General features: G+C 42.2%; 2 protein-coding genes across 7 annotated transcripts in view; one reads left to right on the plus strand and one right to left on the minus strand.

Annotated features, from left to right (window-relative positions):
- fam161b (FAM161 centrosomal protein B) overlaps positions 1-11,409 on the plus strand; it is a 54,647-nt gene extending 43,238 nt beyond the window's left edge. For both annotated transcript variants that reach the window (XM_063044348.1, XM_063044340.1), the window contains exons 9-10: positions 2,039-2,193; positions 8,278-11,409. In XM_063044348.1, coding sequence (XP_062900418.1) covers positions 2,039-2,193; positions 8,278-8,488 — 366 coding nt within the window. In that variant the 3' untranslated portion in view covers positions 8,489-11,409. The remainder of the gene's footprint in view (positions 1-2,038; positions 2,194-8,277) is intronic.
- Positions 11,410-11,529: 120 nt separating this feature from the next.
- Positions 11,530-22,853, minus strand: part of LOC134344478 (zinc finger protein 410-like) — a 32,868-nt gene continuing 21,544 nt past the window's right edge. For all 5 annotated transcript variants that reach the window (XM_063044369.1, XM_063044385.1, XM_063044359.1 and 2 more), the window contains 5 exons: positions 22,025-22,206; positions 16,630-16,719; positions 14,703-14,825; positions 12,993-13,136; positions 11,530-12,380 (listed from right to left, as the gene is read on the minus strand). In XM_063044369.1, the coding sequence (XP_062900439.1) occupies positions 12,238-12,380; positions 12,993-13,136; positions 14,703-14,825; positions 16,630-16,719; positions 22,025-22,206 (682 nt within the window). In that variant the 3' untranslated portion in view covers positions 11,530-12,237. The remainder of the gene's footprint in view (positions 12,381-12,992; positions 13,137-14,702; positions 14,826-16,629; positions 16,720-22,024; positions 22,207-22,853) is intronic.

Below are 22,853 nucleotides of genomic sequence, written 5' to 3' on the forward strand. Positions count from 1 at the left end.
TAGCAGAGAGAAAAATAATAATGAATGAAATAAAACATAATAAACAAACAAGTAAATCAATTATGGATATTGAATAGATTTTTTTAATGTGCAAAAGCAGAAATACTGTATATTTTTTTTAAAAAGTGAGGTGGGCCAGCAGTGGTGGCCAAATCACTGAGCTGGAAGCCAGGAGCAGATGGGCAGTGATTTGGCCACCACTGCCAGCCCACCAACTGGAGAGTGTCGTGGTTAAGGGTTGAAACACACTGTGAAGGTTGGGAACCACCTGATGACATCTGCTCCTGGCTGAAGGCTATGGTTACCTTATAAGGTAACTGGAGAATACACCCTAACAGGTGTATGTAACAAGGTAGTGTCTAAAGCTTCAATGTCCATTTGGGAATCGGATGGCAGAGGGGAAGAAGCTGTTCCTGAAAATGCATCTATGAAAATGAATAAAAAGTCAATGTTTTGGGCTGAGACCCTTCGTCGGGATTGGAAAGTAAGGGGGAAGGAAGCCCAAATAAGGTGGGGCAAAGGGAGGGAGTACAAGCTAGAAAGTGATAGATGAAACTAGGGTGTTTAGGTATTTTTGGGGGATTCCCTGAAAAATACTACTTTATAGGTGGAAATATGATCTGAGTAATTTGAATCAATATAATCTCAGCATAGTGATACTACCTTCCCACAAGGAAAATTGCCTCAGTTCCACCCTGATTATCAACTGAATACGTACTGTTTGTGGCCAAAGAGTAAGGCTGCACAAGAGTATTGTGTACAGTTCTGGCCACTCTGTTACAGAATGGATGTGGAGGCTTTGAAAACAGTGTATAAAAGGTTTACCAGGCTGCTGTCTGGATAACAGGGCACTGAGCCATAAGGGAATAGGACAAACTTGGGTTGCTTCTGGGGCATTAGCAGCTGAGGGGTGACCTGATATGAGAGGTGTAGTTAGGATAGTTAGTCAGAATCTTTTCCCAAGGGTAGAAATACTGAATATTAAAAGACATACCTTTAAGCTGAGGACAGAATTTAGGAGTAGGGATATTATGTTGGAGTAGGAACATTTTGTTTGTTATATAATAGGTGAGACCACACTTGGAGTATTCTGTACAGTTTTGATTACTGTAGGAAGGACATCAAGCTGGAGAGAGTGCAGAAGAGATTTATAAGGGTGCTGGCTGGACTAGAGGGTCGATAATTGTAGGAAGAGGTTGACCATGCTGGATCTTTACTCCTTTGAGCACAGGAGAATGAGCAGTGACCTCAAGGAACTTTTTAAAATCATGAGGGATATGGATAATGTGGATGGTTATAGTCTTTCTTCCAGGGTCTGAGGGTCTTAGAACAGATACAAGAGAAGAGGGGAGAGATTTACAATAGCTGGGAGTGACTTCTTTAAACAGAGTAGTACCTGGGCAATGAGCTGACAGAGGAAATGACTGAGGCAGGTATGATTGCAACATTTAATAGGTACATGAAAAAGGGGGTCTTGGAAGGTTATGGGCTAAACATGGGCAAGTGAAACTACAAGGGAGGACAAATTGGGCCCAAGGGCCTGTATCTATGCTGTATTCTGAGGTGAGTGGGGACCAGGTTTAAAGGAGATTTTTGTTACAGGGAGCAGTGGATGTCTAGCACATGTTGCCATGTAGTGGTGGAAGCAGAAATGATAAAGGCATTTAAGAGGCTTTTAGATAGGCACATAAATGCACAGGGAATGGAGGGATTTGGATCATGTGCCAGATAGAAGAGATTCAGCTTAATGTGGCATTGTATTCGATACAGATATGATAGGCTGAAAGGTCTGCTCTTGTTCAATGTCTGTGTCAGTAGTGATGGCTTCAAGTTGAGCAGCACAGGAACACATTATCAAAGGTTCATACTGGGGAGTCTTGTCTGAGATGACTTCCACCCATCACCAGAGGAAAAACATTGATCAACGAAAGAGGAAGAGAGATTGATTAAGCAGAGGATAAAAAGATTAAATTCCTTTTCTGTATGTGAGTGTACAATTAACTTTTACTTCACACGAAACCATTCTCCTTTTTGCCAGAAAAATGCCACTTTTGAGGCCGAGAAACGATACCGTGAAGCACTACGGCAAGCTGGGGTGGATGAAGAATTTGTCTGGGACAAAGGAGGAAATGCAGAGGATATTCCACTCTCAATACCGGATATTGAAGAGAGCAGTCATGACAGTGCAGACAGGTAGTCCATTTGTGGCATCAAAAGGGGGCACTTGGGTCATTCCTGAGTAATGGAAGGGATTACTCAATTCAGTTACAATACAGTATACCCCTCAGGTTATGGAGGGTTTGCATTCCTATAAAAACAGCTGTCTGTAAGGAGTTTGTACCTTCCTCCTGTGACTGTACGTGTTTCCTCAGGGTGCTCCAGTTTCCGCCCACATTCCAAAGACATGGGGGTTAGCGGGATAATTGGTCAATTGGGTAATGTGGGCTTGTTATGCCAGAAAGGCTTGTTATCACGCTGTATCTCTAAAATGAAATATCTGCAATTTTCCAAAACATGAATCCTTGATAAATTTATTTCTTTTGCATTTTGTGGCTATTTTTTTTCTCTTACACACTCCATAAGAGTGAATTTTTAATTTGGCAATGAGATGTGAATTCCATAATTTTCATTACCTGATTGGTTGGCATCCATCTGTCTCAAAGAACAATGGATGATAATCATCATCATCATCACGAGCCTGGGCAGAAGGTATGGAGATCCTGAGACGCCTAGTCGTCAAGATCTCCCTCTCGGCCTCACTAGTGTAGTCCAAAGGAAAGTTTATGAAGCAGTATGTTTGGCACCAGTTCGGCTGCAGGAGCTGCTGGGAGGATGTTCAATGATGTCCAACCGCCTTAGGGGCTCCACTCCGGATTTGTTGTCTGGATTTACTCTCATAGCCTTCGTCTCTCTCCAGGCTGCCCACAAGGCAGTGGAGCTATTTACCCATAGCTGGGGATCTGGTTTACAAGCACCAGGCCGTATCCACACACTGGTGGGCCTGTGTGCTACATGTGCAGGGGCCAAACCTCCTCCTCTTCCTCTGTAGTTCAGCTTTCGTGTGTTGCCAGTGTGGAGGCACTACATGAGGCTTGCTGTTGGGGAGGCTATGTACTGGCAGGGAGAGATTTGCACATTCAGCTATCCTTTTCACAAAACTGCTAGCCAGCAGTGGAAGTTGAAAGTGAGAGCGACAAGCACTACCCACTACACTACCACACTAGATGCATCACAACAACCATTTTATCTCACTAAACCTTCAGCCATTAATTATGTGGAAATGGTGAATCATGAATGGGAATCTGCAGTCCAAGCAGGAATGCCAATTTTATGTCAGAATCAGGTTTTATTATCACCAGCATGTAATGTGGAATTTGGTAACTTAGCAGCAGCAGTTCAATGCAATACATAATCTAGCAGAGAAAAAACAAAATAATATAAAAAAATAAAGTAAATCAATTACATACAGTATATTGAATAGATTTTTTAAAGTACAAAAACAGAAATACTGTATTTTTTTTTAAAGTGAGGTAGAGTCCAAAGGTTCAATGTCCATTTAGGAATCGGATGGCAGAGAGGAAGAAGCTATTCCTGAATCGCTGAGTGTGTGCCTTCAGGCTTCTGTACCTCCTACCTGATGGTAACAGTGAGAAAAGGGCATGCCCTTGATGCTGGAGGATGCTGCCTTTCTGAGACACCACTCCCTGAAGATGGCCTGGGTACGTTGCAGGCTAGTAGCCAAGGTGGAGCTGACTAAATTTACAACCTTCTGCAGCTTCTTTCGGTCCTGTGCAGTCGCCCCTCCATACCAGACAGTGATACAGCCTGTCAGAATGTTCTCCACAATACAACTATAGATGTTTTTGAGTCTATTTGTTGACATGTCAAATCTCTTCAAGCTCCTAATAAAGTATAGCCACTGTCTTGCTTTCTTCATAACTACGTCGATATGTTGGGACCAGGTTAGATCCTCAGAGATCTTGACGCTGCTCACTCTCTCCACTTCTGATCCCTCTGAGGATTGGCATGTGTTCCTTCATCTTACCCTCCAGTTTTATTTAGGAAAATCTAATTATGTATGTCCTGAATTCCAAACTGTGAAAAAACATGAGGTGCTGCAGATGCTGGAAATTCACAGTAACACACGCATAATGCTGGAGGAACTCAGCACGTTAGACAGCATCTACAGAGAGGAATAAGAAGTTATTGTTTCAAGTGAGACCCTTCATCACTCCTGCTCTGCTGAGTTCCTCCAGTATTTTGTGTATGCCAAACTGTGAAAAAACTTGGACTGATAGATTTTCCAAAACTCTGGGATCTCCATCTTAAGACAAGTTAGCATCGGGGCCACGGGAGGCAGACAAGTGGGTCACGGTTAGGAGGGGGAAGGGGAAAAGGAAGGTGATGGGGAGTACCCCGGCGGCTGTGCCCCTTAACAACAGGTACTCCTGTTTGAGTACTGTTGGGGGGGACAGCTTACCCGGGGGAAGCGACAGTGGCCCTGCCTCCGGCACAGAGTCTGGCCCTGTAGCTCAGAAGGGTAGGGCAAGGAAGAGGAGGGCAGTTGTGATAGGGGACTCGATAGTAAGGGGGTCAGATAGGCGATTCTGTGGACGCAGTCCAGAGACTCGGATGGTAGTTTGCCTCCCTGGTGCCAGGGTCCGGGATATTTCTGATCGTGTCCAAGATATCCTGAAGTGGGAGGGTGAAGAGCCAGAGGTCCTGGTACATATAGGTACCAATGACATAGGTAGGAAAAGGGATGAGGTCCTGAAAGAAGAATATAGGGAGCTAGGAAGGGAGTTGAGAAAAAGGACCGCAAAGGTAGTAATCTCGGGATTACTGCCTGTGCCACGCGACAGTGAGAGTAGGAATGCGATGAGGTGGAGGATAAATGCGTGGCTGAGGGATTGGAGCAGGGGGCAGGGATTCAAGTTTTTGGATCATTGGGACCTCTTTTGGCGCAGGTGTGACCTGTACAAAAAGGACGGGTTACACTTAAATCCTCGGGGGACCAATATCCTGGCAGGGAGATTAGCGGGGGCTACTGAGGTGACTTTAAACTAGAATGGTTGGGGGGTGGGAATCAAATTAAAGCGGCTAGGTGTGAGGAGGTTAGTTCACAACAGAGGGATGGGAACCAGTGCAGAGAGACAGAGGGGTGTAAAGTGAGCGTAGAAGCAAAAAGTACAAAGGGGAAAAGTAAAAGTGGCAGGCCGACAAATCCAGGGCAAGCATTAAAAAGGGCTAAGAGAGTTGTAAAAGAGTGCCTGAAGGCTTTATGTGTCAATGCAAGGAGCATTCGTAATAAGGTGGATGAATTGAAAGTGCAGATTGTTATTAATGATTATGATATAGTTGGGATCACAGAGACATGGCTCCAGGGTGACCAGGGATGGGAGCTCAACGTTCAGGGATATTCAATATTCAGGAGGGATAGACACGAAGGAAGGGGAGGTGGGGTGGCGTTGCTGGTTAAAAAAGAGATTAACGCAATAGAAAGGAAGGACATAAGCCGGGAAGATGTGGAATCGATATGGGTAGAGCTGCGTAACACTAAGGGGCAGAAGACGCTGGTGGGAGTTGTGTACAGGCCACCTAACAGTAGTAGTGAGGTCGGAGATGGTATTAAACAGGAAATTAGAAATGTGTGCAATAAAGGAACAGCAGTTATAATGGGTGACTTCAATCTACATGTAGACTGGGTGAACCAAATTGGTAAAGGTGCTGAGGAAGAGGATTTCTTGGAATGTATGCGGGATGGTTTTTTGAACCAACATGTCGAGGAACCGACTAGAGAGCAGGCTATTCTGGACTGGGTTTTGAGCAATGAGGAAGGGTTAATTAGCGATCTTGTCGTGAGAGGCCCCTTGGGTAAGAGTGACCATAATATGGTGGAATTCTTCATTAACATGGAGAGTGACGTAGTTAATTCAGAAACAAAGGTTCTGAACTTAAAGAGGGGTAACTTTGAAGGTATGAGACATGAATTAGCTAAGATAGACTGGCAAATGACACTTCAAGGATTGACGGTGGATATGCAATGGCAGGCATTTAAAGGTTGCATGGATGAACTACAACAATTGTTCATCCCAGTTTGGCAAAAGAATAAATCAAGGAAGGTAGTGCACCCGTGGCTGACAAGAGAAATTAGGGATAGCATCAATTCCAAAGAAGTAGCATACAAATTAGCCAGAGAAAGTGGCTCACCTGAGGACTGGGAGAAATTCAGAGTTCAGCAGAGGAGGACAAAGGGCTTAATTAGGAAGGGGAAAAAAGATTATGAGAGAAAACTGGCAGAGAACATAAAAACGGACTGTAAAAGCTTTTATAGATATGTAAAAAGGAAAAGACTGATAAAGACAAATGTAGGTCCCCTGCAAACAGAAACAGGTGAATTGATTATGGGGAGCAAGGACATGGCAGACCAATTGAATAATTACTTTGGTTCTGTCTTCACTAAGGAGGACATAAATAATCTTCCAGAAATAGTAAGGGACAGAGGGTCCAGTGAGATGGAGGAACTGAGCGAAATACATGTTAGTAGGGAAGTGGTGTTAGGTAAATTGAAGGGATTGAAGGCAGATAAATCCCCAGGGCCAGATGGTCTGCATCCCAGAGTGCTTAAGGAAGTGGCCCAAGAAATAGTGGATGCATTAGTGATAATTTTTCAAAACTCGTTAGATTCTGGACTAGTTCCTGAGGATTGGAGGGTGGCTAATGTAACCCCACTTTTTAAAAAAGGAGGGAGAGAGAAACCGGGGAATTATAGGCCGGTTAGCCTAACGTCGGTGGTGGGGAAACTGCTGGAGTCAGTTATCAAGGATGTGATAACAGCACATTTGGAAAGCGGTGAAATGATCGGACAAAGTCAGCATGGATTTGTGAAAGGAAAATCATGTCTGACGAATCTCATAGAATTTTTTGAGGATGTAACTAGTAGAGTGGATAGGGGAGAACCAGTGGATGTGGTATATTTGGATTTTCAAAAGGCTTTTGACAAGGTCCCACATAGGAGATTAGTGTGCAAACTTAAAGCACACGGTATTGGGGGTAAGGTATTGGTGTGGGTGGAGAATTGGTTAGCAGACAGGAAGCAAAGAGTGGGAATAAACGGGACCTTTTCAGAATGGCAGGCGGTGACTAGTGGGGTACCGCAAGGCTCAGTGCTGGGACCCCAGTTGTTTACAATATATATTAATGACTTGGATGAGGGAATTAAATGCAGCATCTCCAAGTTTGCGGATGACACAAAGCTGGGTGGCAGTGTTAGCAGTGAGGAGGATGCTAAGAGGATGCAGGGTGACTTGGATAGGTTGGGTGAGTGGGCAAACTCATGGCAGATGCAATTTAATGTGGATAAATGTGAAGTTATCCACTTTGGTGGCAAAAATAGGAAAACAGATTATTATCTGAATGGTGGCCGATTAGGAAAAGGGGAGGTGCAACGAGACCTGGGTGTCATTGTACACCAGTCATTGAAAGTGGGCATGCAGGTACAGCAGGCGGTGAAAAAGGCGAACGGTATGCTGGCATTTATAGCGAGAGGATTCGAGTACAGGAGCAGGGAGGTACTACTGCAGTTGTACAAGGCCTTGGTGAGACCACACCTGGAGTATTGTGTGCAGTTTTGGTCCCCTAATCTGAGGAAAGACATCTTTGCCATAGAGGGAGTACAAAGAAGGTTCACCAGATTGATTCCTGGGATGGCAGGTCTTTCATATGAAGAAAGACTGGATGAACTGGGCTTGTACTCGTTGGAATTTAGAAGATTGAGGGGGGATCTGATTGAAACGTATAAGATCCTAAAGGGATTGGACAGGCTAGATGCAGGAAGATTGTTCCCGATGTTGGGGAGGTCTAGAACGAGGGGTCACAGTTTGAGGATAGAGGGGAAGCCTTTTAGGACCGAGGTTAGGAAAAACTTCTTCACACAGAGAGTGGTGAATCTGTGGAATTCTCTGCCACAGCAAACTGTTGAGGCCAGTTCATTAGCTATGTTTAAAAGGAAGTTAGATATGGCCCTTGTGGCTACAGGGGTCAGGGGGTATGGAGGGAAGGCTGGGTTCTGAGTTGGATGATCAGCCATGATCATAATAAATGGCGGTGCAGGCTCGAAGGGCCGAATGGCCTACTCCTGCACCTATTTTCTATGTTTCTATGTTTCTATGAATACAATTAGTCTAACACTGAAATACTTCTGGCAAGGATCTCTTAATTATTATGAAGGTCCAATCAAGAACCAAGGCAACCAATTTCTGTTTTGTTCTACTGCAGAGAAAAGAACAACTGTTACAGGTCAAGTGAATCTTTGGAAAATTTTAAATCCTTGGATGAAGAAAAGAACTTTAAGATCAGGGATGAGGATGAAGATGAGAATGAAGAGCAGGATGAAGATGGTGAGCAAGAGACTAGTTCTAATACTGATCAGGAGAATGATCTTGATTCTCATGTAAAGGAGAATTCAGCCAGCGAACAGGACGAGTAATTCTGTCCCTCAAATAGTGGTGTCCCGGCACTGTTAAGGAAATATTTTTATCCATGTTGTAAGGGAGTATTCTGGAATTGGGTGAATATAGCAGATATTAATTTAAGCAAGAATCAGTCTTCAGTTCTTATTATACATTGCAAGCAATAAATTGGTGAAAATAACAGACTCTTCCACAAACTAAGATTGTGTATGCATCAACTGAACATTAAGACAATGGGGTTGTGCTAACTGCCCTGCATCAACTATGGGGTTAAGGCATTTACGCCATTATAAATATAAATAAGTTCAGGAACCTTGCAATAAGTTTGTCCCAGCAAAGTTATTTCAACATTCAAAAGTGTCTCCCATCGTAGATATATCATTCAAAGGAAGCATTATCAATCCAAAATATTGAAGTAAACATCTTTGTAAGTATTGAAACTGAAATGAATCATCTATTGATCTTAAGGGTATAAAAATGTGATATACTTTGAATTTGTGGGACTCTACCATGACTGTCTTCCTGCTTGTTGTGATGAATAAAGATCACCAGCTTCAGTGTCTCTCCAGTGACTGTGATCACATTCACAACACATGTAACTTGATTTTGCATTAAACCAGTACATTTTTTTCAGCTTGTGAACTTTGGCATATATGAGTTAACCAAAACAGTCAGCCAATATGCCAGAGAAATGTGTCACTTTAAAAACTAATCACAAACACCTCAGCTTAATAAACAACTTGGGTTACATATAATACAATGTTTCTCAAGGTGTTATATCTCAAAACTGTGTGCTGTTTATACATTGTTTTTAATTTAATGCATGCAGGAGGGCAGTGGGCAGGATGACAAGGACGTCATTTTACTCAAAGTACCGATGCCCAAAGAAAAAACAAATTTAGGCCATTCATGCTGGTTCTTTAAAAGAATTATCCAATTAGTTCCACTTTATACATCTATGCAATTATGTAATCTTGAAATAATAATTACACATTTTCTATTTACAGATCTAATAATCACAAAGAAACTTCTTCAGACCAAAACTCATGCATAACAGTAAAATAAACTGAATATAATGTTATACAAAACACAATTTCCTTATCCCAGCTTCTAGCATCTATAGGATTATCCCAGTGTACTCTTTTAATAGCTGTATACTTACTTCCATTAAGTGTGCTGCAGAAGCAGAACACTCTTCTATCTCTTGCAAGTTTTCAAGATTTAGTTCCAACTGAAGTAAATTACTTCTGCTCTGATGATGTTTTAGAATCTTATTACCAAGAAATATTTAACAGGAAATAATATTTCTTGGATTACTGTCACCTAATAACAATTAGTGCATTTTTAATTTCATAACAGTATATTCAAGACTTTATTGAATAGTTTGTTCCTTTCTAAAACTAAATTATACGTAAATCATTATTATGGAAGCAGACGCTTTTTTATTGCTGTTTATCTTTCTAGTGAAATTAAGATATACAAACACAATTGAGGAAATAAAGTTTGAGGAGTTGTAAATACTGTTTATATTGTTTAAATTATTTATTATTTTTACCCATGCACTATATGATTACAGCCACTTAACTGTTTATAATTTCCATCAGGCTCTGTTCTGATATCAAACACCAATATTTATGCTTATCTTTGACATTTTACAATGTCCAATTCATTCAGCAAATGGGTTAAATTAAATAATTTTCCTGCCAATAATCTGGCTGTTAAACATGGCACCTGTTTTATTTCCAAATTTCTTTTTTTTTCAAAATGAAATTCACCCTTACTAGTAAGCAAATTTAGTTATCTCAGGGTAACACACAAAATTCTAGAGGAGCTCAGAACAGGTGAAGGAATTCAGCCCGAAACATCAATTCGTTATTCCTCTCCATCGATGCTGTCTGATCTGCTGAGTTCCTCCAGCATTGTGTTTTACTCTGGATTGCCAGCATCTGCAGAATCTCTTGTGTTTATAGTTGACTAAGAGGTTTCCTCATAGAAGAGATCAGGTAATCTACTAATGTAAAGGATATAAATCACAACTATTGGTATCAAAAAGCTTATTTCCTTATTACTACTGCATAATTCTTTCTCCTGATCTGTTTTGTCTTTCAGATATGACAGTACAGTAAATTTATGGGATTAGTCTCTGTAGTGGAGAGTCAATCCAGAGATAGAAATGCAAATCCCACTATGGCAGTAGGGAAATTTAAATACAAATAATTAATTACAACTAGAATAACATTTGTTTTAGAGACAGTAAACATAATAAACTGGATTGTCATAAAATCCCATCTGATTCATTGATGTTTTAAGAGAAAGAAAGCTGTAGTTCTTACCCAGCCTGGTCTATGGTGCATCTTCAGTTCAAGAAAAGAAAGGCCTTCTCTGTGGCACCTAAATGCCACAAATGGATAAATAGAAAGGTACCACCTGACCTGCTACATCTAGCAATTTGTTCCTTTAACTTGATCCAACAAGGTTTACAGGAACTTTATTTGTCACACGTACATTAAAACATACAGTGATACGCGTTGTGTCAACAACCAACACCATCTGAGGATTGTGTGTGCCAGGGTCAGCTATGCTGCTGGCTGAAACACTGCATGCCCATAACTCACTAAACCTAACCATAGGTCTTTGGAATGTGGGAGGAAACCAAGCACCCAGAGGACACCTACAGGGTCACAGGAGGACATACTAAGTTCTTACACACAGTAGAGAAATGAAATCCCAAGCAGTAATTGCTGGCACCGTAACGTGTTGGCCATCCATTAATATTGTATTCAATATTACACCCTGCCGCTCATCATTGGTATCACCATGCAGATCTATTTCCCTCAGCTCTAAGAAGAAATTGAAAGTGAAAGACAAGGCTTCTACTTGAACTTTTTTTTGAATATCCTGTAGCAAGGGGTGGGGAAGCATCTCCCTTTGGCAGCTGCTCAGAATGGACTGTGCAGAAGGGTTCTTATCTATTTACACAAAAATGAAACTTAGACTACACTGCCTCTATTACGTAACTCAGACTTTCCAGCAATTCTGAATACCATTCACACAACAGTGGTATAAACATCTTTTATTTAATGTGATGTATAGCAAAATTCACAAGGAGTATCTTACACACGCAGCATTCAGACCCGATGCCAGGAGGGCAGATGAAATTTATATTTGGAAGACGTTTTAGTAACTACACCACTAATCCTTCATTGAACCCAATCTTTAAACCTGCCAATTTCTTGGGAAGTTGAAGTCCACAGCTTAAACCCTTCAATCACAGGTGATGCCGGAAGTGGGTGGAGTGACCTTGCCAGGGGAATACAGGACGGTTAATGGAGGACAGAACACATGGAGATTTCCTCCAATATTCACAGCTGATTTGCAGTCTAGGCCTTTCAGACTGCCAGCACCTGACGAAGTTCACTGTGAAGCAAGTGAAATCAAACAGCCCTTTGTAAACAAATACCAGTCTACTCCTTTTCTCTGTTGCTCCAAGAAAAGTCGTCAAATTTAGATCAATTTCCTCATGCAGGATATCGTCAGGATCTTGCATACACAGGTAGATACACAAGGAAGAGCTAGAATGGAGAAATTATCCAGCAGCATTGCTTTCGATGTTGATTTCTTGCATATGTAAAGATAAATTCGTGTCCGAGTTCACATTTTAGTAAACTAGGGAACAGAGGCAGTCAGACCTGGATCAAAGCAGCCTTGCTCTCCATTTCATGAGGTCCTTTGACCAAAATATAACAACTAGAGGGCCCATAGCCATTCACTGTATTAATACAGTTACTACTTCCTCATAAGAATGTCCTGCAGTGGCTATGGCAACAAGATGGTGTGGCTGGGGCAGAACCACAATGGATGCTGTAGTTGTTGTGCCAGTAACTAATGGTGAACTCTCAGGTAATACTTCTATCAGGAAATAAAGAAAGATAATGTTAGAATATATTCATTACTTCTCAAAAAGTAGGTGCAGTTTCATCCAAACAACACAGAAATCTGGAATCTCTCCCCTAAGATTTACTGATTAGTTTTATTTGTCTCATGCACATTGAAAGATAGTGAAATGCATCACTTTTGCATCAACATTCAACGGATTGTGTTGGGGGAAGCCAACAAGTGTCACCACTCTTCTGGCATCATCATAGTACGCTCACAACCCTCTCACCCTGACTGATACAGCTTTGGGATGTGAGAGGACACCAGCACACCAAAAGGAAACCCACACAGTCATGGGGAAAACGTACCATTCCTTTTCGAGAGCGTTGAGAATCGAACCCCAATTAGTGATTGGTAGCATTGTAAAGCGATTGCATTAGCTGCTATGCTACCGTGCTCTACTTAGTAGGTATGAATGAAAACATGAATTGCCCCTCAAACAGGAACCAGGGAATAATTACGGAAGTTAGCACTGGGTCAACAACTTAAACTCAGGCTCCCAGGGTGAGAAAAGGCGTGCAACCCTGAAGAAGGTGGGTGAAGGTGACAACAGAAAGAAATGGCAGGCACAAGATTTACACCTACCCTCTTCTGCTCCAAGTACGCTCTGTGGTAACACCAAAGGCTGTGCTTCCAGGGCAGATGGTGAAATCACAGAAGCTGTAGCTATTGAAAATCCTGAAGGCATCTCTGGTACACTTCCCACACCATCGTCAGGTAGGCCACTGGCTTTAGAAGGCACAATGATGAAAATTGTAATATTAGCATTGTGTACAATGGATAGTTTATTTTCTCCAAGGATTTTGTTTGAAGCGTCATTCACTCAAGATAATATTGCAGGCAATGATCCTTTCTGTTATATATTTTCTCACAACACAGGAGGCCATCTGGCCCATTCAGTCTATGCTGATTCTGGGAGCAACTTGTTTCCCCGTTACCTATTCTCACCTATTCTCACCTAGCCATTGACACCTCTGGCTTTCCCTCACAACCACTTGAGGTTGATGGACCCCTTTAGCTTTATTTATTTATTGAGATAAAGCATGGAATAGGCCCTCCTGGACCTGTCAGCCATGCCACCAAGCAATCCCCCGATTTAATCCGAGCCTAATCACGGTACAATTTACAATGATCGATTAACATCAGCCGCTACGTCTTTGGACTGTGGGAGGAAGCCCACGTGGTCATGCGGAGAATGGACGAACTCCTTACAGGCAGTGGCAGGAATTGAACCCAGCTCACCGGTAAAGTGATGTGATAACCACCACGTTACCATGCCGCCTTACCAGCCTCCATCTCCTCAGCTACAGCATCACTGTGGCACCTGCTCTAGTTGGTCCCTTCTTAAACTGGTGGCGTCCCGGTAAATATGCTGACAGCATTGTGGGAAATAGGTTTATTATTGTCATATTGTCAAGTTACAGTGAAAAACTTTGTTCTATAGGCTATCTATACAGATCATTTCATTTCATTACAACAGTGCACCGGGGTTGGAGAAGGGAAAACAGTTTTTGTGTTGATTGTGTCAAGATTTTGATCAAGGGAAAAATGAAGGGAATTGAGGGATTTAGGCTATGTACATTCTAAATTGACATTGGCACAGTGGTCAGCACAAATGCTTTGTGCTGAAGGAACTGTTCCTATACTCTCTCGACTTATAACCTCTTTTCATCTCTATCAGCTCTCATATCATCGGGGGGATGAGTTTATTTTACCTCATTCCTAGAACAGTGTAATTTAATGTCAACTGGACAAAATAATTTGCCTTTATCAAATGGCTGCTTTGTTCCAAAATAGAGGAAATTAAAGGAAAACAATCACTGGAGCCAGGAATTGATAAAATTGGGACTGGTGGTGTCTAAAATATACTGTCTAGGGAAAGCAAAGATTAAAGATATTTTAAGATAAGCTTTATTTGTCACATGTACATTGAAATATACAGTGAAATGTGCTGCTTTGCATCAACAACCAGCACAGTCTGAGATGTGCTGGTGGTAGTCCACAAGCTCCCAGTACCAACAAATTACTTAGCCGAATCCACAGCTTTTTGGAATGTGGGAGGAAACCCACACTGTCACAGAGATGCCATACAAACTCCTTACAGAAAGTGGCAGGAATGGAACCCCGATTTTATAGCTGGCATTGTATAGTGTTACATTACCTGTGGTGCTACCATGACACCCCCATTTGTACATGCACCTAATACTCCAAAGTTGGAGATACTTGGTCCAGTAATTGGAAATATGTTCCCCCCCCTTTGCACCCTTCCATCTGCCCCTTCACACCACCACACACCTGTAGCCTCTTCTTGGTCACTGAAGACAAGACGGATATCGTGGCATTTCCGCATGTGGACATTCCTGCTGCCGCTCTGAGAGAACGTCTTCCAGCAAATGGTACACTGGAAAGGCTTCTCACCTTTAATTCAAATAAACAGTAAGCAATGAAAAGGTTTTAATGAATCACTTTCTTCAAGATCTTCCTGAGCACTTTCCTCCACCAACTGTTGACAGCACAAACAAAACACCATACTGTATCTGATCTGAGACTGGTGAGAATATGGACTCATTACTACAGCAGAGTTTGAGACAAATGCTCTAGATGCAGTTAAGTGGGGAGACAACACAAATACTTAACGAAGGGAACAGACAGTAGAGCTGAGGAATGATGGCAGGAACTTTCAGTGGCTCAGATACACTGGCATACACAGAGACAAAGAACAGAAAACACTGGATGCATTATTCAGTAGGTTAGTTAGCATGTGTGTAAAGAGAAAGGTGTCAAAATGGTTGTTGTGATGCATCTAGTGTGGTAGTGTTGTAGTAATGCTTGTTGCTGTCATTTTCAGCTTCCACCGCTGGCTAGCAGTCTTGCAAAAAGGAGAGCTGAATGTGTAAATCTCTCCCTGCCAGTACATATCCTCTCCAACAGCAAGCCTCGTGTACTGCCTCCTCACTGGCAATACATGGAAACTGAATTCCTTTTGGAGAGGATGGGGAGGAGGTCTGGCCCCTGCACATGTAGCACACAGGCCCACCAGTGTGTGGACACACCCCGATGCTTGTGAACCAGATCTCCAGCTATGGGTAAATAGCCCCACTGCCTTGTGGGCAGCCTTGGGAGAGACGGAGGCTACGGGAGTAAACCCAGACAGCAAATCGGGGAGGAGCCCCTAAGGCAGCTGGGTGTCAATTGAACATCCTTCCAGCAGCTCCTGCAGCCAAGCTGGTGACAAATGTATTGCTGCATAAGCTTTCATTTGGACTACACTAGTGAAGCTGAGAGGGGGATCTTGATGACTGGGCATCTCAGGATCTCCATACCTTCTGCCCAGGCTTGTGATGATGATGATGATGATGATCATCATCCGTTGTCCTTCACCACAAAGAGAAACCAAGTCAATGTTTTAGGTCAAGGACCCTGGTTGCAGGTCGATGGGAGTAGGCAGTTTAAATGGTTTCAACAAGGATTAGATGCTCCAAATGGCCTGTTTTTGTGCTGTACTTTTCTGTGACTCTATGACCCATTATCAGACTGGGAAAGGTTACATGGTAAAAGCGTGGATAGGGTGAACCCGGGATGTGATGGGGATGTGTTGGCTGGTCATACGGGTTAATGGAAATATTTTAGAAGATGGCTATGCTTCTTAGTCTGTGTTAAACATTGGTAACTGCAGTTCTGTGGGACCATACTCAGGCCAAGGTCAAGGTAAAATTTATTATCAAGGTACATACAGGTTACCTTGAGATTCATTTTCTTGCCAGCATTTACAGAAAAATAAATACAATTGAATTTACAAAAAGGCTATACATAAACAATGACTGACAAACAACCAATGTGTACATGAAGCCAAATAGTGCAAAAATACAAAACTGGTGGAGAGAGAACTATCAGGTCAATATACAGATGGATGACTTACAGCAGAAGTGACCAGTTCGAATAAAGACAGAGAAAGCAGATTACCCGGTCGTAGAATTCAGCACCGAATCCAGAAGGCTGCCAAGAGGTGAGGGGGTAGAGCTGGCAGTGGGAGTTTACACAAGAAACTGTAGTGGGTCTAGAATGCTAATATCCTTCAGATTAAGTGATCTCCAAGAACTGGAGGTGACCCAACAACAGTTACCTCCCCTTACAGTATCCTTAATCATTGCCAACTCAGAGACAATGGATTCCTCTTTCCCTTAACCTGTCAGAACGACAGCAAGCACAAGATCTTCCGTACCTGAGTGCACGACCATGTGTTTACGTAGACTGGAGTACTCTGTGAAACACCGTCCGCAGCTTCTGGCTGCACAGACAAATGGCTTCTCCCCTGACAAAAGGAAAACACGCCAACAAATTAACATACAGTAGAAATTTCCGCAAGAGGTTTCTGCACGTGCCAGTGGAACGGAAGAAAATATCCTCTTATTCCATCAGTAAATCACTCTGCAGAAAACGCAAAAGTAACTGCTTCCAGCTTTTCTAGGGAATCTAAGAGGTGGAGAGGATCGGAAGCTCCGGTGCACCTTTAAAGCCACTGGAAAAGGTGGAAACAGTGCTAATAGAGGTCAAGTCATTTGCCTATCCTAATAGCTCCAACTCCCCATAGGACTTGATGGTGTGTTGGTTATGGTATTGGGCTTACGCCCAAAACCTCACCAAGACAATGAATTCAAATGGAAATCATTAGGTTATCACAAAATAATATTACAGCAAGAGAGAAGATGGACTTGCATTTCTATAATGCCTGTGGAGTCTTGAAGTCTGAAAGCACTTTGAAGATAGAAAACTTCTGAAGCACTTCCACCACTACAAAAATGCAACTTCAGGGAATCACATTCACATGGATAAAAGAACAAAAGCAGGGCTAAGTGGGAAGGAACGTTTACATTGATCTTAGAGAAAGTTAAAAGGTCAGCACAATATCACAGGCCAAAGGGCCTTTACTATGTTGTTATGTTCTGCATTCAGTGACCACTTTATTACATACAGGAGTGGATCCCAGTATGGTCTTCTTCTGCTGTAGCCCATCCACTTCCAGGTTCAACATGTTGTGCAATCAGTGATGCTCTTCTGCACACCACTGTTGTAACACGTGGTTATATGAATTACTGTCGCCTTCCTGTCAGCTTGAACTTGCCTAGCCATTCTCCTCTAACCACTCTCATCAACAACGTGTTTTTGCCCACAGAACTCCCGCTCACTGGATGTTTTTTTGTTTTTCCACACCATTCCCTTTCAACTCAGTGACTATTGTGCGGTTAGATCACACTTCTTCCGCATTCCGATGTTTAGTCTGAACAACAACTTAACCTCTTGACCATGTCTACATGCTTTTCTACATTGAGTTGCTGCACAATTGGCTAATTAGATATCGGCATTAATGAACGGGTGCACAAGTGTACCTGATAAAGTGGCCACTGTGTATGTTCTGATTTGCACACAGCCAATTGCTACCAACTGCAATGAAGCAACCAGATCACAGATTTTAATATTTAATGTACTGCTACAAATATCTTGATTCCACATTATGGATTCAGATTTAGATTTATTTATTTATCACATGTGCATTGTAATATACAGTGAAATGTGTCACATGCATTAGCAACCAAATATCTTGATTCCACATTATGGATTCAGATTTAGATTTATTTATCACATGTGCATTGTAATATACAGTGAAATGTATCACATGCATTAGCAACCAACACACCCAAGGCAGCCCGCAAGTGTCGCCAACATAACAGAGCAACACAGAACTTAGTAAGCAACAAAACAACAGGAAAACAAGCCCCATACTCCCTACCACCCACCCACCCGCACACGTAGTCCTTTAACCCCAGAACAGGCCATCTTTGATCTCCAGTAGACTCAAGGATTTGTGGATGCTGGAGTTACATTTTACACTTTGTAAATGTGATGACAACATGGTGGTTGATTTAGTGATAAAAGATCATTAAACTAAAACAATAACTCGGCATTGAGAGAGGTAGGTGCAACAAAATGGCTCAGCGTTTCCAACAAAGTGCTTTAAATAAAGAAGCTTGAACCCATGATTGTGAGATGCAAATTCAAATTTTCAACAACTGAGGAATCTGAATTCCTCAACTGTTGTGGAGAATTGAGTAATATGGAATAAAAATCTGTGTAGGGGTGGGGGTGGTTGCCTAATTCATTCATGGAAATTCTGCACAAGGGTACAGGAGTTCAGCACACAGGGGAAAATACAATTTGCAGCCAATACTCTTCCCAAACACAACACCATGCTGACTCCTAATCAGACTGCCTGTCCAAACACTGGTACATTCTGTCCCTCAGAATTCCCTCTAACTCCCCCACTACTGACGTCAGGTTGACCAGACTGCAGTTCCCCAGCTTGTCCTTTTTAAACAGTGGAACATTAGCCACCTTTCAGTCTTCTGAGGTATCTAATGATTTGGGTTTAAATAACTTACTGTCACAGATTCACTGTGTTTTTGAAGAAACTCCTCCTCATCTCAGTCCTGAATGGTTTAGCCCTTACGCAAGGACCAAAATCTCTGATCCTGGATTCTCCTGCCATTGGGTACATACTTCTGGCACCTAGTCCACAACTGCTCAAATGTTTTAGGATATTCTACATGGTACTCTTACAGTTCTTGTAAATAAATATTCTGGCGAATAAGAGCGGAAATAGCTCATCTCCTTGATACAGTAGTCATACAATCCCAGCAATGTATAGTGAACCTTTACTGAACTCCTTCCACAGCAAGAGCGTGGCTCTTCAGATAAAATGTTCAAAGTTTTACACAATACTCAAAATCCAGTCTCATCACGATACTGTATAACTGCAGCACGGATTCTAGCTCCAATACTCGAATCCTCTCACTGTGAAGGCCAAACAACCACTTGATATCTTAAATCATCTGGTGAGTAGTGCACCCCCCACTTCAACTGATTAGCATTCAGATAACAATCTACTTTTCTACTGTCAAAGTGAACAGACCCTCATTTATCCAGCTTGTATATACATCTACAAGTATCTGCCGACTCCCTCAATCTGTCTTAATAAACCAGGAGCTTCTCCAAGGATGGCCCTCCCACCCAGATTTATAACATCTGCAAAGTGGTATAAATTCATTTTAATTCCCCTGTCTAAATCGCTAATGTATATCGGTCCCAGCACACATCCTGTGGTGTCTCTTTAGTTGCTGCCTGGCACTTGGAGAAAAAAAACCTTTATCCATATGTTTGTCAGTGAACCATCCGCATTCTCCATCCAGATTGATGCCTCACTATAAATGTTGCATGCTGATCTCTTTTATGGAGCTTTATCAAAAACTTTCCAATCAATATTGTCCACAGGATTCCACAAGACCTCACCACTTCCCAATATAACTTAGAAATACTCTTACTTCAACAGTTCATTAACACGACCTCGATATTTTGCTCTCTTTGTACTACCTACTTTTTAAATTTCTTATTGTAAGTTATTTATGTAGTACACTGTACCGCTGTCGCAAAACAACAAGTTTCACAACAGCATGTTAGTGATAATAAATGTCATTCTATTCTACTTTTGTAATCAATTCCTCTAGCAAAAAGCAGTAACAGTGAGCTTTCATGATTGCTTGCAGCACCTTTGTGAATACACTGGAACGTATGCATTCCTCTGTGACTCAGAGTTCTAAAGCAGACCATAAGACACAGGAGCAGAGTTAGGCCATTTGGCCCATCGAGTCTGCTCCAGTAGTCCACCATGGCTGATTTACTATCGCTCTCAACCCCATTCTCTAGCTTTCTCCTTGTAACCCTTGATACTCTGACTAATCAAGAACCCATCAGCCTCACTGTAATATTGTTTTATTTCAATAATGTGCTTTATCTTTCCTGCCAAACATGGACAAGTTCTTATTTTCCACTTTATGCTCCAACTGCCAGAAGAAGGGAAAGATCTGTTCAGCCAGGAGTAGCCATAGACAGCCAGTGTGTATTTCCCATGGCAGGGTTAACTTAATTAGAGGGCATGGGTTTACTGTGAATGCACGGAGGTTTAAAGGGGTAGAATTTAACCCAAACACTGTGCAGTTAACATCTGGAATGAGCTGCTAGAGAAGATGCTGGAGATAGGAAACATCTTAAGAGGTATCTTGAATGAGCGGGATATAGAATTAGAGCAAGCAACTGGGATAAGCACAATGGTCAACACAGGCACAGTGGGCAGAAGGGCCTGTTTCTATGCTGTACACTTTTATTTTTGTCCACTGACTTAACCTGCCTTTATAAACTCAGGTCCTCTTCACAATTTATTTCCCTGCCTTGTCTTTACTAATTATATATTCAATGTCATTACCCAAGTCATCTATAAACACTGTTAAGTAATTGGAAAACCCAACACTGATGCCTGTGACACTCATTACTTTTTGCCAAGCTGAAGAAGATACATTGTGATGCTACCTCCCATTAGCCATATCCATATCAAAATGTTGCTCCAATGTGATATTTTCCACAATGTTTGATGTGAAACCCCCATCAAATTCCCTCTGGAAATTTACCTTTTTCCCTTTATTGATGGCACATTACTTCAGCAAAGAACTCTCATTCTCCCAACCTGCAGCCACTACAGCAAAAGGGATAAAACTACTTTTTTTTCTCTAGGCAGTTGTGGAAGGCAACACTTTGACAAATTGTGCATTCTGCATCTGGTGTGATACTTCTTTAGAATTTACCCCACACAGGATACACTCAAATATCTTAAAATGTAAGAGCTGCCTTTACGGTAAAATAGCACGGAATGAAGTAATGGGTTCAAAAGTTTGTTAATTCATGGAATGGATCAGCTCACAGTCTGGAGAGCTACACACTGCTCTCACGCAGAGACCTGCCTCCTCAACATCAGGCCAACCACACAGCCTTGCCAGAATCATTAGAAAGTAACTGCAGGAGTTATGAACTTAGCCCAAACTAATCTCCCCTCCACTGACTGTGTATACTTCCTGCTGATTCAGAAAAGCAGCCAATATTATTAAGGACCCCTCCCATCCCGTTATCCCCTCTCCTATCAGGCAGAACAGACGAGAGAATCTTTTGATTCTCTTGAATCAAACTTGAGAACATATACTAGACTCGAGGACAACTTCTATCCCGCTGACCTCATACCTCCCATGGCATGGCAGCAGAGCAGCCAGCGTAACGCGTTACAGTACCAGCGACACAGATTCAATTCCCATTACCGTCTTTAAGGAGGTTGTAGATTGTCGCTGTAACCGCGTGGTTTTCCTACAGGATCTCCAGTTTCCTCTCACATTCCAAAGACCTACAGGTTAGTAAATTTTGGGTAGATTACTTTGGCACTGGAAGCATGGCAACACTTGTGGGCTGCCCCAGCCCATCCTCAGACTGCATTGGTAATTGCTGCAAATGACACATTTCATTGTATGGTTCAATATACATGTGACAAAGCTAATCTTTATCTCAATCTCTTTATCAATCTGTCCTCATCGCTACCCTTGCACTTTTTCCCTACCTGCCATTGTACAAGATCACAGGTTATAAGAGCAGAATTAGGCAATTTGGCCCATCGAGCCTGCTTTGCCATTTCATAATGGCTGATGCATCTCAGTACATGTGATGATAGTAAACCAATCCATTTGTACCAGTGTGAATTCGCATGTGGTTCTTCAAGTTGCCGGCTGTTGTAAACTTCTTCCCACAGTCATCCTCAGGGCAGGTGTAGGGCTTCTCTCCGTTATGAGTCCTCATGTGCACCTTTAATCTCTGGAGCACGTAGAAACTCTTCCCACATCCTTCCTTCGGGCAGGTGAATGAGCGGTCATTCCTGCAGACAGACAGGAAATACTTGGAATAAAGGTAGAAGCTGATGGCCAGGTGCGGCCAATGACTAGGTGAGTACACAGTCAAGTCCAAGCTTAAACATCAAGATGTCCAATTGCGTTTTTAAACCCTAACAATGAGAATGGGGAGAGATGAAGCTCAAAGAGAAGGAAGCACAAATAGAACAGTGAAACTGCTTCCCAGGTACAAAGAGAGGAAAGGACTGAGATCTTTCACTAAGCTCCTGTCAAAGGCACCACAAGCCGCAGATAGTATTCCACCACCACCACCACCCTCCGGATTGAAATGTCTAGTATGGTGGATTAGGCTGCATAATTGTTATTTTCCTAGTAGTTTAACTTTCTTAGACTTGTTTGTATTTTTATATAATCAACCTATATACATGTTCAGTAATGAGTTTTCTAGTGGTTGTAGTTGGCTCTATATTTTTCTGGAAACTTCTTGGTTTCAGTGGTGGGCATCACATTACTTGAATGAGGGTGGTGGTGGAGGAGAATTGGTTCTTGTCAAGAAAGAAGTGGAGAGCTTTGAGGCCTTCTTGATGAGGGATAGAAGTGTATGGGGACTGGGCAACCATGGTGAAGATGAGTAGTGAGGGCCAGGGAAATGAAAGTTACTGAAGAGATCAAC

This window comes from Mobula hypostoma, chromosome 1, assembly GCF_963921235.1.
Source record: "Mobula hypostoma chromosome 1, sMobHyp1.1, whole genome shotgun sequence".
In the NCBI taxonomy this organism is placed as follows: domain Eukaryota; kingdom Metazoa; phylum Chordata; class Chondrichthyes; order Myliobatiformes; family Myliobatidae; genus Mobula; species Mobula hypostoma.